The sequence below is a fragment of the Pangasianodon hypophthalmus genome, chromosome 15 (genome assembly GCF_027358585.1).
Source record: "Pangasianodon hypophthalmus isolate fPanHyp1 chromosome 15, fPanHyp1.pri, whole genome shotgun sequence".
Taxonomy (NCBI): domain Eukaryota; kingdom Metazoa; phylum Chordata; class Actinopteri; order Siluriformes; family Pangasiidae; genus Pangasianodon; species Pangasianodon hypophthalmus.
Window position 1 is genome coordinate 21,763,964 of NC_069724.1, and position 25,298 is coordinate 21,789,261.

Sequence of the window (25,298 nt, forward strand, 5' to 3'; positions counted from 1 at the left end):
GCTCCAGTCTTTAGAGTCATGTATAGAAGTAAAGTTGGACTACTCGAGTCTGTGATGCAGTCATTGATATTCACAGAGCACTGCGTCTCTCTCACTGCTGATAACTCGGAGAAATTCTCCACTAGTTCACAGCACTTTCGTTAGTTCAGTGCGAGAGTTCACTTGAGGCGCTAAATCTCCTGATCTCTATTAAAGAGCTGACTCGGTGCAGTGTCCCTGCAGGACCCGGGAGCGAGTTCACTCTATATCACTGTCTTTCATATTCTCACCTGGCATTTTAAATGTAGAAAGTGGAGACACGACACGATGCAGTTCATGTGAATGCGGACATGCAGATGAAACGTCTGGATGCTGCGTCCACGTAACAATCCTGAGACCTCTAAGCACCTTAGAGAGAGCTGAAGATTCGGAGCAGGGGCTTTAACGGAGCTTATCCCGTCTTACTGAGCCGGAGAACAGACTTCCCTCAAAAGGACACTTCAAAGGCTACTTCATATCCTGCAGCCAAAAGTCCTACGCACACTCTTCCAGCTGATACGCTGGAGCTCCTCTCACACACTCATCTCAAGTGGAACTGAGATCAGTAATGATGATCCGGTGATGACTAATTACGTAACGCTGCATCTTAACGATGGCTCAGAGAGACAGAAATGAATTAGTGAACAGAATTTTATTGAACAGCATGAAGCCATGATGTCATCACACCCCAATGTTTTGTGCTTCATGTGGCCAGAGAGTAAAGACCACCACATGGAAATGGTCTAAACTCCACCACACACACCCCTCAGAGGTCAGTGTGTAACCCCCTGGGCCCGATAACCCCACTTGAGCTTTGACCTTTGGCTGTTCGCATGCATAACTCAGCCTGAGAGTGACCCCATCACTGAGAGTGTGAAGGGGATTCTGGGAACTGTCACCCACAGAGAGGTGGTCCTGGAGCTCAGCGTGACGATTTATTCTCAATTATTCTAATGCATAAGACGTTTCTGGAAGTCTGACAGCTACACTCCCTGCACAAATATATACAAAATATACACCGCCTGACATCATCTTAAAAAGATCAACTCGAATACAGAAGAAGGCATGTATCAAGAATGGGTAAAATACCCAAATAGGGTTTTGATTCCTCCTTAAGACCCATGATGCACCAGTTGGTCACTTGATAACGTATTAAAATACCAATAATTAAGCAGAGCTGCCGTCACCATCCCAAAGGTAATTGTTTTCCAATAACGGAACAGCCTGAAGTGTTTTATTCTGCTTATACCACAGAAATTTCCTAACACTAAAAATTTTTAATTTATTAAAAAAACTAAAAAAAAGTTGTATTGTTTATCCATTCATAGTTACATTTAATGTTGTCGAGCATCCTGCTATCACTTACAGTACGTTACAGCATCTATAAACAGTCGTTCCCTCACCACCATACAAGTCCATGGGAATCTGATTATGACAAAATGGAGCATGAAAGACACAACACAGCCGTCCAAAATTTGATACAACTAACAGCTTATATTTAAGTTTGTTTTGACTTTTGTTGCTAGCACTGAACTCGTACAAGATTGTTCTCCAATTTCAGGTTCATTCTTTCAATGTAATGTAGCAAGAAAATCCTTCTCAGGAATGCAAGCTCATTCTTTAGATTCTTGGTGTTGCAAAACATCTACAGTTGGATAATAAAGGCATCTAAACCAGAAGGTCCAACCAAGATAACGTTCTGTTATTGTTAACTGCCATCAGTGCGTGCTCTATTTCTGTTTCTGCTCCAACTTGTGACTTCTAGATCACTGGTGGAGTTAAGCTTGTGACATTGTGTGTCTAGCGTATCTCTTGGTGCACTCACTGAGAGGAAAGAAAAAGACACAGGCTGATCTTTAATCCATTGTTCTGTTTGGTTATGGAAGACAAGAAATAACGTCAAGGTTTAAAGACGTAGTTAAATCAGATACTGTGAGGAAACACCATTTCCAACAACAATGGTTTTCATGCTTAAATCAATTCAGCTTCTCATTAATTAACTAGCTCTTCTCATTTAAAAGAAAAATGCTCAGTCAGGCGAATTCGTGTCTCAGCAGGAGGATTACATGTCTGTTTTTACATGTCTTTCATCAAAACAGGGTTTAATTCCTGGCACAAAGACAAAGCTGGATGATGGTTCTGCATTCACGCCTAGAGTCATGTTCTCATCCGAAGCTTCACTCCAATTAAAGGAAACAAAAAAAAAAAAAACAGCCTCAAAAACCGTGCTTATACACGTCCAATGTTTGCCAAATAGGATTTTTAATTCTCAAATCTGATTGGTCAGAAGCGCTGACAGGCAAATTACAAGTTTATATTAATGCACTCATTCTGACACATTATTGTTTCTACATTAACAGCTAACTCAAAGGACCTGTATGGTGGCACTCATGTAATTTAAGTCTAACAGTTTTTTACGTGCTATTTAACTGATATGGTAAAGAGAATGTTTATTTAAGGAAGTAGTCTCTACATGGCCGCAGGGCTTTGCAGTTGCTCAGCCATGTGACAAGCTGCATTTGTCGTCTTATTAACTTCAAGAAAGAGGAAAAAAGAGGCTGATAAGAGAACAACTGTTAATAGAGGTTTCATGGATGTGTTGTTCTTTTAGTAGATAAAATATTGCATATTCCAATTTATAGCTAAGTTATAGCTGTTTTGTGGATGTTCCACAACATTGAACGTAACTATAAATTGAAAAAAGTGTGAGTTGTCATTCTGTATTAGATAAAATATTGCATATTGCAATATCGTTATCAGATTATCAGTTATATGAGGAATAAGGCACTTCAAAACGTGCTGTTGTAGGAAAATAATCAACAGTAACTTTGCATTGGGCTGCATCGCCACCCACTGATTACTGATTATTTTCCTATGCATCTTAATAAGTGGAATTTTTATGGATTATTCAGTGTAATTACTGCAGTATAAGCTCAGTGTGATCTCTAAAGATTGGTTTGAGGACAGCACTAGGATTTACAAAGGAGAATTAAATCATGCCCAAGTATCATAGCAACTGGCAAAATTACAGCAAGTCAGTCTTTACATGTTATATAACCTATGTATTCATCAGGCAGAAGTATGGAGATATTTCATTAGTCAAGGACAAAAAACTGACATTGAATCAACCACGACTGTGTATGCTGGAAGAAAGTGAAAAATTGGGAGTGGATCGTGCTTATCCTTGTGCAAGCAGGATGAGGAAATAAACTATGCTTATTTCAAGGTTATGCTTCAAAAGAGATATATTGAGAGATATTGCACAAGTTCCTACAGCGATACGAAGGCAATTAGACACACAAACTAAACTTCAAATCACATTAGTATCCAGTAATTACAAACAAAAGAGGGAGCTCATTGTTAAAGCCCCACTTAACATTCTGGCCATTCCTTCATAGACATATAGCCAACAGCCCTCTATCAGTCCCTTCCAAATGTCCCCCACCAGCACCGCTCCTAATTATAACCCTTACAAATAACCTACGCTACAAAAAAAGGCTGATATCCAATCAGAAGCTTTGGCCGAGGAGTATCAGGGACAACACAGAAGCCTGACCCGATCTGTGGATCCCACTGGAGCAAAGGAACGCTGAGGGGAAATAAAAGGAGCAAGTCCGCCTTTAGATTTGCTGTGGTGCTAACAGACATGGATGCCAAATGGCTGGACTGATTGAGAGATAAAAGCACATACAACTCCTCATTCTGTCCTGCAGTGCATTTCACAAGATCTGAGCTCCAACCGCTTTAAGATCCGTCCCTCTTGGCAGACGGTGCGCATATTTTGTAGTATACATTAGACAGAATTGCGCTGAAAAGGTTCTCTGTCCCGCATGCAGTGTTTGTGTTTCGTAAAGAAACCTATAATTTGAAACATCGTTTTCTCTCCCCTTGAGGAAAATCTGTATTTTATAGAAGGTAAGTTATTGTTTTTGCAACTGCACATTGAGAATGAGATTCGGTCTCAGACAAGCACTCTCAGGACTGCAAAGACGTATTGCTGTCTGCTCCGGACCAGCGCAGCAGGCTGTGTGGAGCTATTTTATCCGACAAAGAAATGGTAAACGGCCAAATTTCTGGAGCAAAAACACTTGAGATGAGTTTTCGCTCTCTCTCTCACTTTTCCCCGTTCCCACAAACCCCAGGATCACTTCTGAACGTGAAATAACAGACATGTTTTCTTCATTATAGCCACATCTCAGCCAAGTCTGCTCCATGTGTCTTAGCACTTCTCTCTGGTATGGGACCTTTTGCTATAGCAGTGATGAATTCTCAAATCTGATTGGTCAAAAGGTGCTAATTAAACTTCTTTAACAGCAGTGACTTCAGAAAATGCTGTTACTGGAAGATAATCAGTTTCAGGCTTCTTGTCAGGCATCGTAACACCCTACCATTCTTTATTTTCCTACAACAGCACACCCCATCATGTTTTAGTCCTTACATACTAGATTCCTTTTGAAACATCCATTTAAGATGAAATGGAAAAACTAACTAATACTAATCTCCTGGAGTGGAATTTTGACCATTTGTGCCTTCCATGTGGGAAAATAATTCCGAGCATTTAGAACATTCAGACTCATTAAGTCACACCGGCCCAGCAGGACCTCTAGTATATTAGTAGCATATTATTCAATTTTTGACTGACACGGCTAAGTCGAGGCTGTCAAGAGTTACAGCTGATGCCTGTTTTGTTCTTTTCTGTTCTGTTAGTCTTTGTAAGTGAGCGCCCCATGTGGGGTTATGGCCCAGCACCAGAGCCATACAGTCACATTTTAAGCCCTGGCTAATGAATCATGAGGGGTTCAAATAAGGAGGGAGTCACAGATGGTAATCCATCCCCAAAGTATTCAAACAAAATATGACTGTGAGGCAGTGGTAGGTTGTGCATTTCATTCTTGATGTGCAACTAGTTTCAAATAAAAGGAGAACACTGGCTTTACGCAACCTCCATTGGCCATTGAATAATGGTGCACATATTCAGCATGAGCATTATGAAATCCAGTTAGAAAGTGGACCAAAAACATCACAATGCTAGCCAGATGGAGGATTCTCATCATTACATCAGGCTATTTAAAACTTGAAATGCAACAATGCTGAAAATTGCCCTTGTCAGTTTTTATTAAATGAAACCTATCTAGCAAGAACAGATTTTATGATGTGAGATCTAGCACCCTCAAGGGTTCTTTGGTTTGATGCTGTGGAGGAACCATTTAAAAATTTGTGTAACCCTTTATAACAAAGCGTTTTCCTTTGAGAAAAGGGTTGAAAAGAGTATAGTTTTAGGCTACCGCCATGACACCCTTCAACTCTTCCAGCACTACTGGTAGCCCCTTCCTCTAGCCTTTCATTTCATGTTCTTCCCTTCATGTCCCTTTCTTTCTTCAACTTCACCATCTGACAGAAACAAACCACAAACATTGCATTAATTACATACAGATTTGTAATAATCGCCAAGTTTCCTGAATGGCTGTTGACAATGAAAGACTCTACTGTGACCACGGTGTGTGTTTGAGAGAGTGTGTATGGGAATGATTAGACCCTTGTGTCGAGCCTAAAGCTTGACTCCTCCATCAGCTCTAAAAGTCAACGGCATCCATCAGCTATGCTGGGGCCCAGCTTTAGGTATGAAACAGAATGAGTGGAAAATCATCTTTTTGTGTCTTAGTGCGGAGATTAAAATCTGCGCCGTTACCTCACTCTCGCACATGAAAACATGAGGACCAGGCTGGTCATTTTTGTTCACACATGAGAACATGGTTCATAAAAGACAGACAGACAGACAGACAGAAAGAGAGAAAGAGAGAGAGAGAGAGAGGGAGAGAGAGAGAGGGAAGGAGGGAGGGGAAAAATCCCGTCTGGCTGTATGCACAGGCTGATCCTACCAAAGCTGTAACAGTGTTTCTCAGGCCTCCTCTACACACAGCTCTATTGTGTGCCCATTTAGGCCAAGTCACAATGCTGCTATCCAGTGAGTGTGAAGATCAGAAGTTTTATGAGTGCCTCATAGGAAAAGAGCTGTAGTTTGACATTTCCAATATAACGTACAAACGGCCAGCCATGACATCACCATGACACATTAAGACACTAATAGTGCTGGGTTCCATCTCCTGTAAAACATTTACACCTTTTCCATGTTAGCGCTGCCACTGTACACCGTTCACTTAGCAGACCCTTTATGAGGGATGACGCTTATGAGGTATTGCTTATGTTAACTGGCTCAAGGAGTGTGAAATAGAGACGCCCAGGAAAACTCAAACTCTTTCATCCAGGACATATACTGAAAGTGTGTCGTAGCTCCAGAGTAACAAGCCTCTTTCACCTGTGATATATTTTTACCATGCTAAACAACTGCATTTGTGCATCATTTATTCAGCTTCAATAACTAATTTATCCTGGTGAGGGTGACAGTGGATACGGAGCCTATTCTGGGAACACTGGGAATAAACTCTGGATGGAATGCCAGTCCATCTCAGGGCACAATACACACACACATTCACACACTCACTTATACCTAGGGGCAATTTAGCATAGCCAATCCACCTACAAGTGTAATGTACAGAATTGCATAAAATCAATATGCTCTTTAATGTACAGTGACCAGGACCTGTTGTCATGAAAAGTAGGGTCTAGGTACAGGGAGACAGGAATATCCAAATAAACAGGCATAGCTCAAAACAATGAGAAGCATGAATTAGAAGAAGAAATTATGCCTTGGCAATGCAATTTTTGATATATAAATTGCCAAACGAATCTAAGGCTTAACACAGAACAGATACAACTGGGTAACAACAATGACAGGACAGGGCGAAGACAGGAATAGAACAGAAACAAAAGCACATGGCAAAGTAAACAAAAGCACATGACAGGAACTGAAAGACAGAACAACATGTAAGCAGAGAGGGAGAATACATGACAACAGATATATTTTTCTGAGGTGGGAGGAAACCAGAGAACCCATAGTAAATCCACATGAATACTACTTTCAGAGTAGATATGGTGTCCCTCAAGGGTACATCCTTGGACCTTTAACATATATCTTTCATCTGGGCTGCTTCATGTATATCACAAAGTGATTGTAATAGACATTTAAAACTCATTTAAATGTACATAATTAGACCATAAAGACCAATAAGTTACCCCTGAGGGTACATTTATGTATATTGTTGTACCTTGTGTAACATGTATCCCATTTGTTATGACCTTTGTTTTTCTGACAGTGGGGCAGATGGTGGGAAAGACCTCAGAGAAACTGAACACTAGGACTTGACGTTGGCAATATGGTAATGGTAATAGCTGCTGTATGATGCTGACGGCAGATTCTGTACAAACTAATGTGTCAAATAATGTCAGTTAAGAGAACCTTAATGTAAAGCATTGCAATACATTCTGTATATCCAACCACCAAGAACTATATGTCTACATTCCAACAAACTGCTATAAAAACTCAGAAGCTTTAAAAAACCCATAATGTTAACCACATCTTTGTGTGGCCTCTTCATGAATTGAGTGCTCTTGTAATGTAAAATTATGTATACAGTGGATTAATGGCAATGAAAGCATTGAGACTAACAAAAGGCCCGTTGTTCGGAGTGCTACAGGTGGCACCCCACCTGCAGACCAGCACTTCACTTCTCAGTCAATGAAAACATCACTACAAAGTGCCCGCACTGACAAAGGAAGACAAAAGTGATTCTCAGGTGTAATGGATGAAGATAAGGCTAGCAGTGTGCAATATCCATTGACAGGGCTGACAGAAAGCCCTCTTCACTCTTAACACACTCCATTACTAGCAAATAGATTCTGCAAAACTGAAGGTGCCAATTTAGAATGAACTAAACAGAGGCTGTACAGAGCTATACAGAGTCCTATGACAAGTGCGGTGCTAACTGGGTCATTCGTTTATTTAATCATGGCAGATACAGGTATGACTCAGGCCAGGACTTAACAAAATAAATGACTTGGGACCTGACAAAATTGTTCTTGTTCTAAAACATTATCGTTTCTACAGTAACAACGCAAGGGTTCCTCTACGTAATCTAAGCCTTGTAATAAACAGATTAAAATTTTGTTGTAACTTATTAAAGAAAAACATATAATTGTTGCTATGGTGAACTTTTCTATAAGGAGATTCTGTACATTTATTTAACGTTTATGGAAGGAGTCTCCAGTGTCAGTGCTTTGTAACCATCAATAAGGGACAGTCTTTAGGATAGAGGGCTTTCAGTTTTTTCTTGGTAACATGAAAAGCTGTGCTTTTTTTCTTATTAACTTCAAGACTGAGAAAAAAGGAAAGGCTGGTGAGGGAACGCTGCTGTAACATAAATGATAATAGGAAGCAACTTGTTTTGCAGACGTTACACTACATTAAATGTAACTATAAATTGATTAAAAAGTAGGATGTGTATTTAAAGTTTTATCACAGGACCCTTATAGCAACAGGGGTGGACAAATCACTAGCCTGGATGCCAGGGACATGTAGATTATATGACAGGGCAATGAGGGTTTTTTTTGTACCACTTATTAGCCTAGTTAATGTTCCTAGCTATCTAGCGACCACAGTGTTATATAAAATTTCCTCGCTTTCATCATTTCCATCTAGATTTCAAGATTACTGAATTTTCATTGGCACAGGAAGTAAAAAAGGTGAAATATATATGAAGTATAATATTAAAGGTAACCGATGTGACTTTTGACCACTAGCGGCAATGAACAGCACTGCTGGATAATGGGACTTTGAAAATTGTGCTTTCCAAAAAAAAAAGTACCAGTAATTTAGGAGATAAAAACGCATTCAAGATGTTTGTAACGTCCCGAGGAAACACTGGGTTTTGGGTGGAACATGGATGTTGATTTAAACAAAACCACACTTGTTTACAGTAAAATGGATCCAGTGTAGTTATAAAATTACATTTCCAGAGAATCAAAACATGCGACTGGGCAAGAACATTAGAGCATTTGGGAACACTTTATTTTAAGAAACACATACAAGGGGTTAACTTAGGTCTTGTTATTGCCCAAAAAAGACAGTTATAAAAGGCTTATTCACTATGTATTATCCTTTTTCACAAATACCTGTACTGCTGCATATGTAGAGATCAGTGCACTTTTAAAACCTTTTACAAACTATTGAGCACAAAATAATAACCTAAATTCACATCTTATTAGAGTGTCCATGTTAGATCATTAGACACTAGGAAGCATTAAGTGACTGCAATTCATGATTTTAAGAGCTTATAAGTCACAAATACTTTGTTCCATATTCTAAAGTAGAATTTTAGTTGTCACTAATTAGTGAATAAATTGCTAAGATGTTCTCAATAAGTCCATTTCTGTGTTACTAAGCATTCGCTTTGTCTGTGGGTTAGCTAATGGATTTACACAAATGAGCATAATGTAGTAGTTAATGTTGCATGAGTAAATATCTATAGAGTATTAATGATTTACATAACGTAAATATCTCTGTGCTGTAATGTACAGAAGAGAGAGACAGAAAGAATTAAAGGAGATGTGTGTATGTGAATACTATTAACCTCCTACTACTAACCTCCTACATTACAATACTCTCATGGAAAAAATGTTACACTGAGTTTTTTAACATAGGGGATATTTTGTGCAATGTTGCCATATCTACAATGTACAACACTGGAAATAGGCCTACTGAGCATTTATGCAAGACAGTGCCCTTAATCCACTGTGCTGTTCCTTAATCTACTGCATGATGAACAAAATCTTGTGAAATGGAAAGAATGCATTCCGACAGCTATGATACAGTACACAGAGCATCGAAAAAGGGCTGAAAATGAGATTTCTGTAATTGTTAGGATTTTTTCCCCCTCATCTAGATCTTTCCTGAATTTTCTGTACATTATTTTCCACTTCAGAATTGGTTCAGAAAGGAAACTGGCATGCAATAAGCTTTGATATCATTTTTTAAATGGCAAAGAAATGCAGAGACCTATTCATGGAGCCAAAAAAAAAATGAAAGGGAGAGAAATAGAAGAGAGTGAGGTAAAAGAGAGAGAGAAAAAAATGAAGACAAAAATTAGCTGGTGGACAGGAGAAAGGAAGACTCTAAAAGGAATAGACGAGAAAGCAAAAGCAAAAGCAAAATCGGCAGTGAGATTCAGAAAAAAAGATTCCAAGCCCTGGGCCTACCTGTGGGCTTACACTGGGGCCATAGGCCATGCCGGGAGATGCCATGGAGTGCGGGCCCATGGGCGAGCTGATGACGGAGAAGGGAGAGCCGAGGCCGTTCATTGGCGAGCTAAGTGTGCTGATGGGTGAGTGCAGAGATCCTGAGGCTCCGATGGAGGTCGGACTCAGCAGGGGAGGGTGCATGGGCCGGTGGGACGTGGGAGAGCTCAGAGGAGATGAGGTCACCTGACCTGAGTCTGTGAGAGACAAAGAGAAAGAGATTGAGGAAGAATAAAGTTATTGCTCTGGCTTTAGGGCACTTATGCTTATGAGAGACACATATTAGCAACAGTGACATGCCTGACTGAGTTGTCCACACATTTGAGTGACTGGGGAGGATAAATGGAGTGATATTTCATTTTGTGTTCATTCCTAACAAAAATGTAATTTCAGTGCGAGAAAGGCACTACAAATAAACAACTCTGTGACTCGTAACATCTGCTATAATGACTGCTGTTTCTCCTGGCATACACCAAAACTGCTGGTTCTAAAATACAGAGAAGCTGTGGCTAATTTGTATTTATATACACACTGCTGGTGAATTCTTTGAATCGGATTGCTCAGAAGGTGTTGATTCATTTTCTATAACAGCAGCTCTGACAGCAGTCCTGGCTGCAAGACAAATAACAGGTTGTTAACAGAACAACTGCTTGTTCTAATACATTATCTTTTTCTTGTCATTTTGTGTTTTGTATGAAGAGAGATTTATTTATGATTAGGAAAGTCACAGGACCGACACTCGACTCACTGGATGCAATGACACGGATGAGATAAATTCTGTCCATTCCTTCCATGGCACGATATACAGAGAAACCATCAGCTACATTCATCCTCCCAGCATGCTACCCTGTCCCCAGACTCTCATTATGAACAGTAGCCCTGTAACGTAAAACCTTCATGTGACCTTTTCACCTAACGAGTGAACTTCACAAAGAGACAGGAAGACACTTGATGGTTCAGAGAGGACAGAAGTGTGAGGAGTACAACCTCATTATGTCTGGTGTTTAGGCTCACAAACTCTTGCTCTTCAGCCCACTTGTTTTCACCACCTTCTTTTGTCTCTCTAGCCTCGTTTGAGGCTCTCTTACCTTTCGTTCTGCCTTCATTCATGCTTGAAAAAGCCACATCTTCAGGGGAATTCAACACGCTAATGAAACACCTACACAAATCTGCACAACAGCCACCTGGAGGACACACGCCTCAGCCTGGCTCTAGTCCACCTAAAATTAATCTCTCTACCAGTAATACAGTAGACAAATAAGCATGTTGACCTAATGCTGACAGCATCTAATGAAGACAGGACTCCTAGCAGGACCATTTCATAAGCAGCTGAACATGAACCAAGAGTATGTACTGCTCGACGAGTTGACAGCTGAGAATAACGGCGTGTTCAGTCAGCAGTGTTGTCCAGAAGCCTGCTGTCCCACAACGACTGACATCATCTCCCAGTGCTGCTGATCGATTCCAGGCCTAAAGCACGAGTTAAGAAATGGAAAGAAGAGGAGGATGCTATGCTATACATCCTAACACTTCCACCACATCACTTTCTCCAAACACCTCCAAATCATAACTATCAGCACACAGTAATTAAATGCCACACCCAAAAAACACTCAAGAATGTCCCGATAGATTAAAGCTGCCGTCAACAATTTTTAAACTTACAGTCAGTGATTTTGGCAGAGATTACTATTATGAAATCCAAAATTCAAACAAAAAAACAACTTGTTCCTTCAGCTTTCTTGACATTCCCCCAAAACATCCACAGACATGTATGCGTAACATGATTTACAGGCAAGAGGAAAACGCCAGTGGGCAAAAAGGAAAGTGTGAGAAAAGGAGAAGGCAGCCAAAAAGGTGCTACTGTTAAATGTGATTTCACAGTCCTCATGAAAAGGCTTGAGAAGTGTTATTTGATGTACTTGCTTCAGAAAAAGGAAGTCACAGGAGTGACAGTGTGACAGCCAATAGCATTCGAGAAATGAGAATATCTTCAAAACAGTTTGTACATTTTCTAGATATACTATCATATTGGCACGCATATCACTAAGTAACAGATCTGAAAAGCTCTGAAACCCCAAGGCACTTTAAGTCAGAACATTTTGAAGTTTTCCTTGCATTCCAGCTTTAATAAAATACCTGCTAAGAAAAAAAAGATCTCTGTGAAGAGAAAACAACCGAGAAATGATGTTTACCACCAGCATCTAACCAATCACGGAATTGGCAAGGGCTCTTCTTGCCAGTTAGTAGTGTTGCCTTTCCATGTAGAGATTTGGCATTTTCAAAACAGCTAACTTCAGCTAATAAAATGACCTTTAATTTTTTTTTTAAACAACACTGTATTTTTCCTTTCCTTCATGACAGAAAGCACAACTTCCTTTCAACTCAGGCCTTTTTTTTTTCCTCAGAAAAGACAGCCCACCCTACAACCAGGAGATGCCAGTCTGCATCAGCATAAGTAAGTCATCTGATGTCTAACGTAATGTGGCTGATGAAGAATGAGTGAGCAGTGCAGAATGTGTAGCTCTGGAGGCGACACAGTAGATGGTCTTCTCCTTGCCAACAGGGAAACATTCTGTTGTTCAAGGACTTGTCTGGCTCAGTATTCTCTCCAGCCTGCTGTGTCATGTTTGGCAGAAACACAAGCTTGTGTGTTGGGCATACTTATGTGCTCTAATAGGGAATAATTAGGGCATGCAGATGTGTGTATATGTGTGCTAATTCAATGCCATTTTTAATGTGTTTGTTTGTGTCAGGTCTATCCAGGACTTGGGGTCTTGTTGGACTTAATGTCACCTTTATTCTCCCTTCACATCTCCTCTGCTTTGTCCCGTCCTCTCCACTAGGACTGGTTTGCCAGGAGTAGGATCAGGATTAAAGATGGATAAAGTCAGATATTTGGCAAATTTTACAAGTTGTATTTTTTTTTTTATAGATTTGTGTACATGGTCTCTCAGATCACAAAGCACAGACCTGAACCCCTTAAAGGTGCAGTCAGTGATCCAAGACTCTGCTGTCACTGTGACATTTAATGGGTGCAATCAGAGAGATCTGCACCCTTAAAGGTGTTGTCAATGATTAGAGATTCAGGTGTCAACAAAATCACTGAATACACCTTTAATGGGTCCAATGGGTCAGTTTATAAAGAAGTGATCTGCATCCTTTATATTTGTAGTCAGTGATTAGAGACTCAGCTGTTACTGTGGCTAAAATCAATGACAACACTTTTCAGGGGGCAGATCAGGAGATCCTTCAATCTAGTATAAACAGACCAACATTCTTCGAAGGCGTACACACTGACTAGCAATTCAGCTATTACCGAATCACTGACTACACCTTTAATGAGTGCAGATTAAAGATATCCTTCAAACCAGAATAAACAGACCTGCACCCTTTAAAGGTGTCTTCAGTGATTTTGGTGAAATCGGAATAGAGGGGTCACCGAGACCAGAGATTCTCCTCTGAGCAGATATTTTGTGTGTAATATAACTTCGCCAAATATAACGATATTTCCTCACTGGCGGTTTTCCTGCGACCTGTTTGGCTGGGAACTGAAACGTGTTTTACAAGCTGTCAAAGAAAGCCCTGGAAGCTTCATCAGGAGCTTCTTACCTGCCCTGGATGTGCTCCCTAGATGAGATAAGAGACGATAAAAAAAGAAAGCACAACCCTGGCAACTGTAGAGAAGAGTGGCAATCCTCCAGCTTGTGTCCTTGCCAATGATGTGAGCATGGATGGACTCAGAAGAGGGAAGAGGGAGTGGAAATAAAAACAGACCTCCTGCACAACAGATCAACCGCTGATCATCGGTGTACAAACACACACCTTACAGCGACGTGGAAAATTAAGCAGGATTACAGCATGTGCCAGGAGGCTACTGTAAACAACCCGGACCGAAAAAAAAGTGTTTTCTCTTCTAAAAATGTCTTCATTGAGGAAATGTGTAGATTTCACACTAAGCTCTGTGTGGGAGCGGTGTAGGGGTGTGGGAAAGGTTCCACAGACCACAGTGTCTGGCTAACACTGCGCGCACACACACACACACCAGATACACAATAATACATAAAAAAAATGCAACGGGGAGTGAAAAAGGGGGGGATGTGTGTTAATCCCTGCATATCTTTCTGTCACCCAAAGACCACACACACATACACACACATTCACACTCACACATGCGCGTATACACACACACACACACAGCCAATAAGCTGACTGCCAGACTAATGAGCACTCGGGGAAAAAAAAAAAAGGTTCTTTCCTAGACTCTTCATTTCATCCCAGATGCTCACAGGTTGAAGATCTAGTGATGACAAGTTGCTGTTCGTTTTATCTCCCTCACCTGGTTACATCACTACCTGAAATCAAAGCAGTCTCGCATTCCTGCAAACCGCACATCAAGGTAAAATACATTTATAAATGATGTTAATAGCTTTCTGCATGCTTGAGATGTTCTCTCGGTCATGGGAGACGGAATCTGCAGAGGCTGCAAACCCTCCCGAACATTCGTCTATCTTTCAGCGAGTCATTATGGAACAGCTAACAAAGAGGCAGTGAGGAGGTGCAGCCTCTATATTCACACTGTGAACATCTCAGATGAGGACAAAAGACACAAAAAACCCTTAAAAGCAAAGAAAGATAAAAGTAACACAGGAGCGAATGCCTGCATGAAGTGGAGAGCCCGAACGAGAGTGTGTTACGCCTGTCAAGACTAATTTTCTTTGGATTTAAAAAAAAATATATATACACTGGATGTTTTAAGTTTCTAGGTTCTACCTCTAGTCCCCTAATTCAAGTCTACAGAAAAAGACGTTTCCACATTTCCTATAAAGACGTGTAGCTTTTTAAATGCAGTGGAGTACACATTAACCGCGATTTTATCTAATTCTGCCGCAAGAAATATTTACACAACACACCAATACACCATGTAAAAACAAAAATGCCACTATGCGGAAGCACCATTCTGTAATTCCCACTCACTTTTCTAGCATTGGCACTGTTCAGGAGTTATTTACGTTGCTGACGAGACATCTCTGTCAATCATTATGTGATCGGACATACCAACACAATTCTCACAATACAGAAAATAGCTTTTGTAGCTTTTAGTTACAACTAGCTAGAATTAAATTGTATTTAGGGATATTTCTTGAAACTGTATTACCAAGGGCTTTAATATCAGGACAAAGAAATGTTACTATTTCTGATGGTAAATAAAATCTGACACACTGCAATGTATGATGAATTATATCGTGTCCTTGTGATTTTTTTAAGAAAGTTTTTAAGAAAGTAACACAATCTTCATCTTCACTGGTTTATGCAATTCGAAAGCATACTGTAAATCCAGACCAAAAGGTTGCAGGATGGTTCTATGTTCTACAGTATCACAGAAGGTTTCAAGAATCCATAACGATTCAAAGAACCCTTGAAAAACCCCTATTCTGAGAGTGTAGTGCTACTATTAATGTTAGCTCTGTCTGTGACAGTTTTCATTTATAGGCAAACGAAATTCGAATGTCAAATATTCATTCATTTTCATTAAGTGATTTCTCTGGTGGACTAGACGTGAGACAGGAATACACCCTGAATTTCACCCTGAACCCACACACACACACACATACATTCATGCCACTCATGGGCAAGTTAGCACAGCTAATTCACCTGCTGCCATGTATTTGGGAGGTTGGGGGAAACTGGAGAACCCAGAGGAAACCCATATGGACAAGAGGAGAACATATGAAACTCCACACAAACAGAACTCAAGCACAGGATTGAACCAAACACACTGAAGCTATCATGTCATCCATATGAAATATATATTTTTTAAATAAACTTAAAAACATGCAATCAATTTTTACAGAAACTTGACAGCTCTAGTGAGTGTGTATGTGTATCCTCTGCCTCACTCTGTCCCCTGTAGCTGTACCACTGGAGACGTGACTCATGATCTGGGCCTTGTGCATTATGAATGTTACAGGCGTCCAGGGCCAGCACTTTCTCCAGCTGAGGGTCCATTACCACCTGCTCGCTTTCACACCTCCTCCAGTCTCTATGGAGAAGCAGCGAGGAGCACAGAGACCACACGTGTCCTCATTAAAGTGCTTCCATAACGACAGTCCATCTAGGCATGAAGAAGTAAGGATAAATTCACTTGAGTTTAATAATGTCCTTCCAGAGAATACTGTCTTTGTGTCCACCTTGATCAGCTTGTGACTGACAGACGCAAATGAATGTTTTATAACGTGTCTGCCTATATACAGTGCCTTGCATAAGTATTCACCCCCTCAAACTTTTCCACATTTTGTTTAGATTCATGACATATTATTTAATTTAAATTCATTTTAATTCCAGGTGGTAATATTACAAAATATGGAGAAATTCAAGGTGCGTGAATACTTACGCAATACATAGATGTACGTATTAGACAACAATTATATTGTTTAGTTGATGAAGTTTGCGTAAGTAAGGCTACTTTGTTGTACTGGGGAAAACTGTGTTACAGTATATTACGTACACAGATAGTTTTTTTTTAATGTTTTCATATAAAATAGGCATTATGTAAGGGCTAAAACATGGCAGGGCGTGCTGTTACAGGAAAATAATCAACGACAGCAAGTCCCAAAATGTTTTATTCCTCTTATACCACAGCAATTTGAAACAAGTAGTAAAGAATGACACATACTTTTTATTCCCTTTATAGTTTACATCCATTTTATCTTACGAAATGGCCACAAATCAACATCATAACATCTATAGACAGTCCCTCATCGACCTCTGTTTTTTTTTCTCTCTGGAAAAAAAAAGAAACACGCAAAAACACAAAGAAAAGAAAAAAAAAGGCAAAAACTGCTGCTAAACATTACAGCCAGTCCAGGAAAAAAAGGGTCACTGTACGTCTCTCCTGACAGCACTAAAAACAGGAATACATTTTTCCAAAGCCAGACTCTTACTAACACATGGAGACATGTTCAGTTTGAGGCACTATGAAAACACCCTGGTGTTGTTGCGCATTTCTGAAAGTCATACACAATGTGTTATTCACAAAGCTGTTTGGTGTTGGCTGGCGTGCTATTGAAGCCCACATATGGCACAGGGAGGCGACAATGAAACAGAAATCATTAGCACTTCTGTGAAATGCTCAGGTTTATTCATAGGTATAGAAGAGAGGGAAATAACAAAGCAGCTTCCTGAAGACCTTCCAAGTGGGCGAGTTAATTCTGAACCTAAAAGCGGCAAAGGGAGCAATACTGTGTGTTTTCCTACAGAGGTTGAATGTGATGAGGAGTGACCAGGGAGTGAAGCAAACATCCTGTGTAGACCTCATTCTGTGTAAGGGGACAGACCTCTTGTCCAAAACGAGGGACACACACACACGGCCATGGTGATATTTATTTGACATTTACCACATGGCCACTGATAATAGCCATCATTAAACGGCCCATGGTGTTTATTATAGTGCAGCAAATTTGAACTATTAGAGAAAAACGTACTGCTTATGGTAAATGTGTGTGAATATGGAACTGGAGATAAGTGCGTGTAGTGTGAGAAAATTATGTATATGAAAATGTGTTTGTATGAGACACCATCTGTGGTATTAATCACCCCTTTGCTGTGTGTGTGTTTGTATAAACACAGTAATCCGGTGCGCACTGTTAAGGCGCAGAGAGTAAATAGTCCTGGCTGATGTGTTTACTCAAACTCAGGAAGCGATAGCACAGAAGACGCGTGATAAAGAATCCTGAAAAAGCTCCCTGTTTTCAGGAGAATACAAGATGAGATTGTTTTAGTATGAGACCAAATTCTCCATAATGCCGATCAGTAATGTGAATATACAGCTCCATCCATGAACCTGATGGACACTTCTGACTGGTATTTAATCCCGTCCTCTATAAAAAGCCACATTTCTCATCTGTTCTCCAAATGTATTTGGCTAATTAAGAGATGAGGAATATGACTGGAAGAACTGAAATCTGTGAAGAAAAAAAAAAGGGCACAGACTGGGACTCTTGAAGAACCAAGGCTGAATAGCGCAGTGTGTAATGGCTTGATCAGATGGCAAAGATTTAAGAGGCCAGTTGGGGGAATAATAGTGGCGCTTTAATAGTGTTCATCAGCAGGCGGGGCGAGACAAAATGCAAGCTGACAGCGGAACCGCAACTGCAACGTGAGCTCAAATAAAGAGATTCCTCTGTCTCGGCGTGAGTCTGCTGGAGGAGCTATCGAGCCTCCAGCCACAACAAGGGGAAAAAAGTTTAATGAGGGATAAGTGTTTGGGGGGATAAAACACCAGGAATTGGCCACCCAGGACATTCTGTGTAGGTGGTGAATCACAGGGCATTGGTTTGCCGAGACCAAACTACTCTTGCTCGTTTATTGAGCTACATAAAGATCTGTTTACTAAGAGGAAACAGAAGAGTGCTGCGATGAAGGAGATGCAGTTGGCTGACAACAAGTCACGATAAGCTACAGATTACATGTGCTATCGCTCCTTTTCCTCTGATATGTCCTAATTGTCCTTATCGACGTCAAGGCGATACGAGCGCTCCTCTGAGCCAAAACACACACAGACACACACGAAACAATGTATCCTATGAGCCTGGGCTTCAACGAGCCACATAATAGCAGTGAGTGATGTTGAGTCTTTCTGTCGTACAATTAATTTCCCTTTCCTGCACTTCTGAGTTTGGCTCACTTTAATGTTGTTCTGGAGGGAGGCCAGCTGAAGGAGAACCTTTTATAAAGACGCTTTGATGTAATCCACTGACTGCTCGGTTCATTAGTCACATTTTGGGAGGGAAAATTGACTGTTTTACTTGCTAAATAAAGAGGTTTTTTTGGCCTACCAGTTGTAAATCAGTCAGACATGTGACGCTTCACAAGTCCTCCTGATAACATCTGCAGTACTGGCACATGAGTCTTCCTGCTATCTAATCTATTATGCTTTTGAACACCCAAGAAAATAAATTGAGCCTAGAAAGACACATGCATGAATCAGACCTAATCTCGCAACCTGATTACTGCTGAGTTCTCACTGTTTCTCTGCTGTCGTCTCCACGAGCTGAATGTAATCTTGGGCTTGTTCTTACATCTGAAGAACCAGAAAGCATGAGTGAGAGGACGCCAGGGATGAACGCCCTGCTGCTCCGACTGACAATACAAGCTTGATTACAGCCGGGACTCGATATGACACGGGATGTAATTAGAGGCAGCAACCTGCGGAGCCGTCCCCCAAGGAGCATCCGCACCTAGTGGCACTACGTGAAGCTAATGCGGTGCCAACACACTGAGTCAACTCGTTTGAAGTCCACACAAGAGTGAGGCATTTGCATTCATTTCTGCACTAAACCCGAATCCCTTGTGTCGCTACAGCTAGAGGGGACGAGTTGCAAAAGCAAAAAGCTCAGTTTTACAGTGATGAGCGATGTTATTATAGAGCTGTGTGTACGTCTATAATGCATTTCACCATATTAGACGAGACAAATAGGACATTCTGGCTCCATGCTAAAATTCTTCTTACATAAGCTTTTCAAAATATCAACACCAACACGAGAGATAAAATTCACAGCACATGGCCACAGTGAGATCTAATTAGGCTAATTTCCAAACAAACACACACACACACAAAAACTGTGGATTACATGCTAAACACTGGGTCCTTCACAAACACTCAGTGCTTCTCCAGGTTCTTCAGTTTCCTCCCGTTTACCAATAAATGTGTGTGTGTGTGTGTGTGTGTGTGTGTATGGAGCCCTGCAATGGACTAGTGTCCCATCCAGGCCATATACCTGCCTCATACCAGGTATTCCCAGGATAGGCTGCAGATCCATCGTGACCCAAACCAGGATAAAACACTTACTGAAGATGAAATGAAGTGAAAACTCAGAACATCAGTGTTGTGTGCTTTCTTGCAGTAGATCCAGTCAGCATAGCTAACTGTTTATCGTTGGAGTGGAATTGGAGTGGAAATCTCTAATTGCTAAGTGTAGATACTCAATTTGCAATGCAAGGTGTTTGCAGAAGGGAGATGCTTATCTACTGATTACTGGAGCAGTGTGGCCTGATTGAAACTGGCCAGTAAAAAAGTCACCGATAAGAGTCGACCTTGATATGGATCTTAAAAATAAAAATATATTTCTTTTCTTTAAATCCATATTAAGTTTCACAGCTTGGATGCAACAACATCAAAAAGTTGGCCAAAACCTGGCGTACCTTGTCGATGCAAATGACCCTTTAAGTCCCTTTAAGTAATAAAACAGTGGTGATCTTCAGTGGATAATCTCATCTGGATACTGCATATTTGTACCTAAGAAGTGCTGCTGTAATCATAAATACTGTCTAATGCTCATCCCAGGACACTTATTCACAATCTCATACTCAACATATTTCATAATCTCAAAAGGATTCAAAATCATGTCTGATTCATTATTATGTACACCACTAACAATGATGGTAGACAAAACGTGATCTCAAATTCCTATTTTGCCACTCAGTTAGCTGCTGATTCTGGTGTGTTATCCCAGCGTTTCTTTGGCTGGGCCTCATTATGAGGTATAAGCAAAGTCTGGTGGTCTGGTGATGCTTGGTTTATACACATCCCAGAAGCCTCTGCTGGACTGACACCACGTCAAATTACACACATGCACACACACGCACAAATGGGGGAAATGATGGCAGATGTGAAGTTGCTGTATGGACAGTATGGAAGCGGCTGCTGTGGATCCAACACAACAAACATGATTGGTTCTGACAATTATCACACCGCCAGTGTGATGACGGCACGCTGGGGAATTTGTCACTTTCTGTTTAGGATGTGTGTGTATGTGTGTGTGTGTGTGTGTGTGTGTGTACTTGTTTGTGTCCGCAGGCTATGAGTTATTTCTAGAAAGTGTGTGTAGCCCCTGTGTTGTGCGACGTGATGCCAAATCCTCCATATACATGCGCAACAGTACCTAAGTGAGACTTGTACACAGCACTGTTATACTTGGCTATGGTATCTATAATTCAGGTGGTAGTGTAAAATAAGAACATTCCCTGTGTGTGTGTGTGTATGTGTGTGTGTGTGTGTGTGTGTGTGTGAGAGAGAGAGAGAGAGAGAGAGAGAGAGAGAGACAGAGAAAAAGAGTGTGTCCTTGGCTGTGTCCCAAAGCAGATGTCTCCCTCTCCACCGTTTCGCATATACCCTTATAGGGCTGCTTTGGGGAGATAATATCACGGCCCATAAAATGTGTAATTCTTTTTCTACACAAACTCGGGGTATGTTTGCACATGATTTAGGACAACAGATCTTTTTCTGTTTGTGTCGGACGAAGCGAAAGAAGCTGGTTCTCATTTTGAGTTTATAAAAAATATATATAGAAGCTTTTTTTAGTGAGAAAGAGAATTTATTAACCACATAACGAGCCTTTGAAATCCCCCCTCCATCCTTTTTCTGATTATTATTCTTTTGTTCTGTTCAAGGTCTCGGTAATGAAACGCAAATGGCTAGCGTTTTAAAAAAAACTTCAGGGCGTCCGAGTGAAAAAAAAAAATAAAACGGAGTAGAGCGGACTCCTGGGGCTGGACAGTATATCGAAGGCAACTCTGGGAAACTATGTGTGTACGTGCAGCAGGAAGAGGTCTAGCGGGCCGAGAGGGAGCGCGTGGACCGCAACAGGGGGCCAGCACATGCCTCATGTGCTGTATGTGCGTGTGTGTGGTGTGTGTGTGCGTGATGGGGAAATCATAGCTGGGATCCTCTCCCAGCGTTCTCCCTTTGGCGCCCAACAAGCAAACAACAATACGAAACCCAAAGGGATGCTGCCGCTTCCAAGACAAACAATCAGCATTAAAGAAAGGGGAGTGCTTATGAATAATAAGATCCACAACACACACACACACACACATTTGTGCACATAAATTACAGCAGGACCCCACAAGCAGAAGCTTGATGAAGTTCCATCAGAAGCTCGCGTAAACACGATGGAATGCCTCTATGATGGATAAATCATCTGTGACCTGATACATATTCATTACAGAAAAGAAGATGGTGATATTATTAGCTCTGCCACCATCACCACCATCATCATCATCTTCATCTTCATCATCATCAGTCAGAGGTCTCCAGGGTCCTCGCCGTATAAAAGCAAAATCTAACACAGTGAACATCTCTCTTCCTCTTTAAAACACCCTCCCTCTCTCTATCTCTCTGTCTCTGTCCCTCTTAGTCCCTTCTCTCTCTCTCTTTCTGTCTCACTCTTTGTCTTTCTCTATACCTCTTTCTCTCTGTGTGTCTGTCTCTTTCATAAACCACATAAGGTGAAAATTATATCTCGTTCTTAAGCAAAGTATCCGAAATTCTACCTTACATTTTAAATCTTTTAGATTTGTTTTATAAATTTATTTTCCCACACTAATGATTTCATGTTCCTGATACAGCACGTTTTTACATTTTAATTGACTTAAGGTTGGGCATATATAATAGATTCTACACTACTGAGGTTCTGCCTCTTATATAACTTACTTATATATAATAGACTTTTCATAAATTCATCATGGTTTGATTTTACAGATTAATTTAAAAAAACTGATACATATTTTTTTTAAATATGAAAATAAATTATTCCATAAATGACATGCATTTATTCAAAGCTGCTTTCCTGCGTCAACAAAAACAAGGGTTATTTACTTTAAAAAAAAAAAAAAAAACCAGAAAAACTGACTAAAAAAGTATACCAGGGATCTTAAATCAGTCAAATCTGTATTTTTGCCCTTCCAATACATAAAAATTCAAATAGCACTCAAACAGTGAAATTTATTCTGACAGGACATCAAGATGAGTTTCCTGTCCTAATGTAGATCAGAAGGACATGGAGACGTTTAAAAAAAAAAAAAAACACCATCAGATGAGCCATGTCCTAATCCTCACTTCACAACGCCTGTCCTCTGTACGTCCAAAAGCCACATGGCTGCAGGGATGGAAAGAACACAGTCCACTCCATCACGGATAGGACAGAAGTGCTGATGACGACAGGACGAGGACAAGGAGGACATACTGCAGCTGAGAGTGTGACACACAGGCGCACTGAGACAGGACTGAGTGGTGGAGAGTGAACATGTTCCTAAAAGCTTGGTCTGTCACGTCTAATTACGCTCCCGAGCCCCGAGAGTGGGATTTCAGGTGTTTCAGACCGCCAGAGACAGATGGACAGAGTATGAAAGAGAGAGCCAAGAGAGAGATGGAGTATGAAAGAGAAAAGTGGTCAAGGAGAGATTAAGATGGCACATAATCCAAAATAGAGACACAATAAATGACAAAGTGAATGAAAGAATAAGATAGAAAGACTGTAGAGAAATAAGACACATGGACAAGAATTAGCGAGAGAGAGACAGAAAGAGAGAGAGAAAGAAAGACAGGATGAGTTTGAAAAGAAGAGAAAGAAATTGAAAAATAAGAGAGATACAGCAAAATAAAAAAAGGAGTATAACTCTTTAGAGAGAAAGAGTGATGAGAGTAAATACCGAGAAAGAAAGAGCGAGAGAGAGACAGATAAGTAGGGTATAAGATCAGTAGGGTATAAGGTAAGTAAGGAATAAATGACTCACGGGACAAATGAAAGATAGCAAATAAGAGAATGAGACAGAGAGAGACAGAAAAGAAGAGAGAGAAAGAGAGCGAGAGCGAGAGCGAGAGAGAGAGAGATAGAGGGAAAGTGTGAGACAGAGAAAGCCAGACAGGAAAAGAAAAAGTGAGGCACAGTTTGGAAAAGAAAAAGTGAGGCACACGGTAAATGGACAGAGAAAGACAGGTGGAGTTTAAAAACGAAAAAAGATGAGAGACGGAAAAAGGAGACAAATGAAAGTGTGTAGGAGAGAAAGACAGACCATTTTAGAGAAACAGATGTTAAAGGTTGATAAAAAAAACAACAGTCAGCAAATGGAGGAGAGGGAAAGAAGAAAAGCAACGCAAGCATGAGATAGACAGACAATTTTCAAGAAAAACATACGTAGGAAGTAAATGTAGAAGAAAGATACAGACAGGGAAAGCTTGCAAGAGGAAAGTGAGATGGAAATGAATGAGTGTAAAACAATGTGTTAAGACAAAGAAGAAGCTGATGAAATTTTAGAGGCAAAATTGAGAGATAATGACAATAAAAACGTAAGACATAAAGACAGACAGTACATGGAAGAGAGAGAGAGAGAGAGAGACAGAGAGAGTAAATGACAGGAAGCGAAGGTAAAAGTGCAGGTAATTCTAGACAAAAATGAAGGGGGCAGCAAATAGGAAAGAAAGAGAGACAGATTGGTGGAGTTCAGATAAGGAAAATGAAAAGAAAATACAGTTAAAAAAGATGAGAGAAAATGAGAGAGAAAGAAAGAGAGAGAGAGAGTTTATTTGAGGAAAAGTCACAGTGTGTAAAATGTATTACAAATGAGAGTAAAGAGTGAGACAGAGAAAGACAGACAGTAAATGGAAGAGAGACAGAGAGACAGACAGCATCAGCGTGCAGGATGTTGGCTCGTGTTCTGTTGCAGTTCAACTCTCATCTTTCCATAACAAGCCCAAAGAGAGAGATTTTATTACACTACAGGGCAAATACGGAGAAGAATAATCCTTTAATTACACAACAGTACGTCCTGAAGCATTTTATTTCTCTTATCCCACAGCAGTTTGCCAACCATTACACGTTTTTATTCATTAAAGAATGACACGTTAGTCTTTTGTTCATACTTGCATTAAACGTTAGAGAGAAACCGCAAAGCTCTCTATCCTGAAGACCTTTCAGTACCACAGCTGAACCTCTGGCTGTTACAAAGTGCTGACACCGGAGACTCCTTCCATTAACGCTAAATAAACTTCTCCTCACAGAAAACTTCATCATATCAATAGTTACACGTGTTTTTTAATCTGTTTATGTGGAGCGACAGCCATAAATGTCACTTGGTTACTTGTTACTATAGAAACGAAAACATATTGGAACAAAATGTATAAAATAAACCTGTGAAACTGGAATTACTCTCGGAGCTGCTGTTATGGAAAATGAATCAACACCTTCTGACCAAACAGAATCAAGAATTCTCCATTTTGAGCAAGCTGTAAACGTTCATTCTCTTTAGCACAC

General features: G+C 40.4%; 1 protein-coding gene across 6 annotated transcripts in view; it reads right to left on the reverse strand.

Annotated features, from left to right (window-relative positions):
- The window catches only part of rxraa (retinoid X receptor, alpha a), a 103,646-nt gene that overhangs the window by 31,405 nt on the left and 46,943 nt on the right, over positions 1 to 25,298 (reverse strand). For 5 of the 6 annotated variants that reach the window (XM_026928949.3, XM_034311279.2, XM_053240330.1 and 2 more), the window contains one exon: positions 10,171 to 10,406. In XM_026928949.3, coding sequence (XP_026784750.1) covers positions 10,171 to 10,406 — 236 coding nt within the window. Of the gene's footprint in view, positions 1 to 10,170; positions 10,407 to 16,106; positions 23,520 to 25,298 lie in introns of those variants that run through there. The other variant, XM_053240327.1, reaches the window with a different exon arrangement.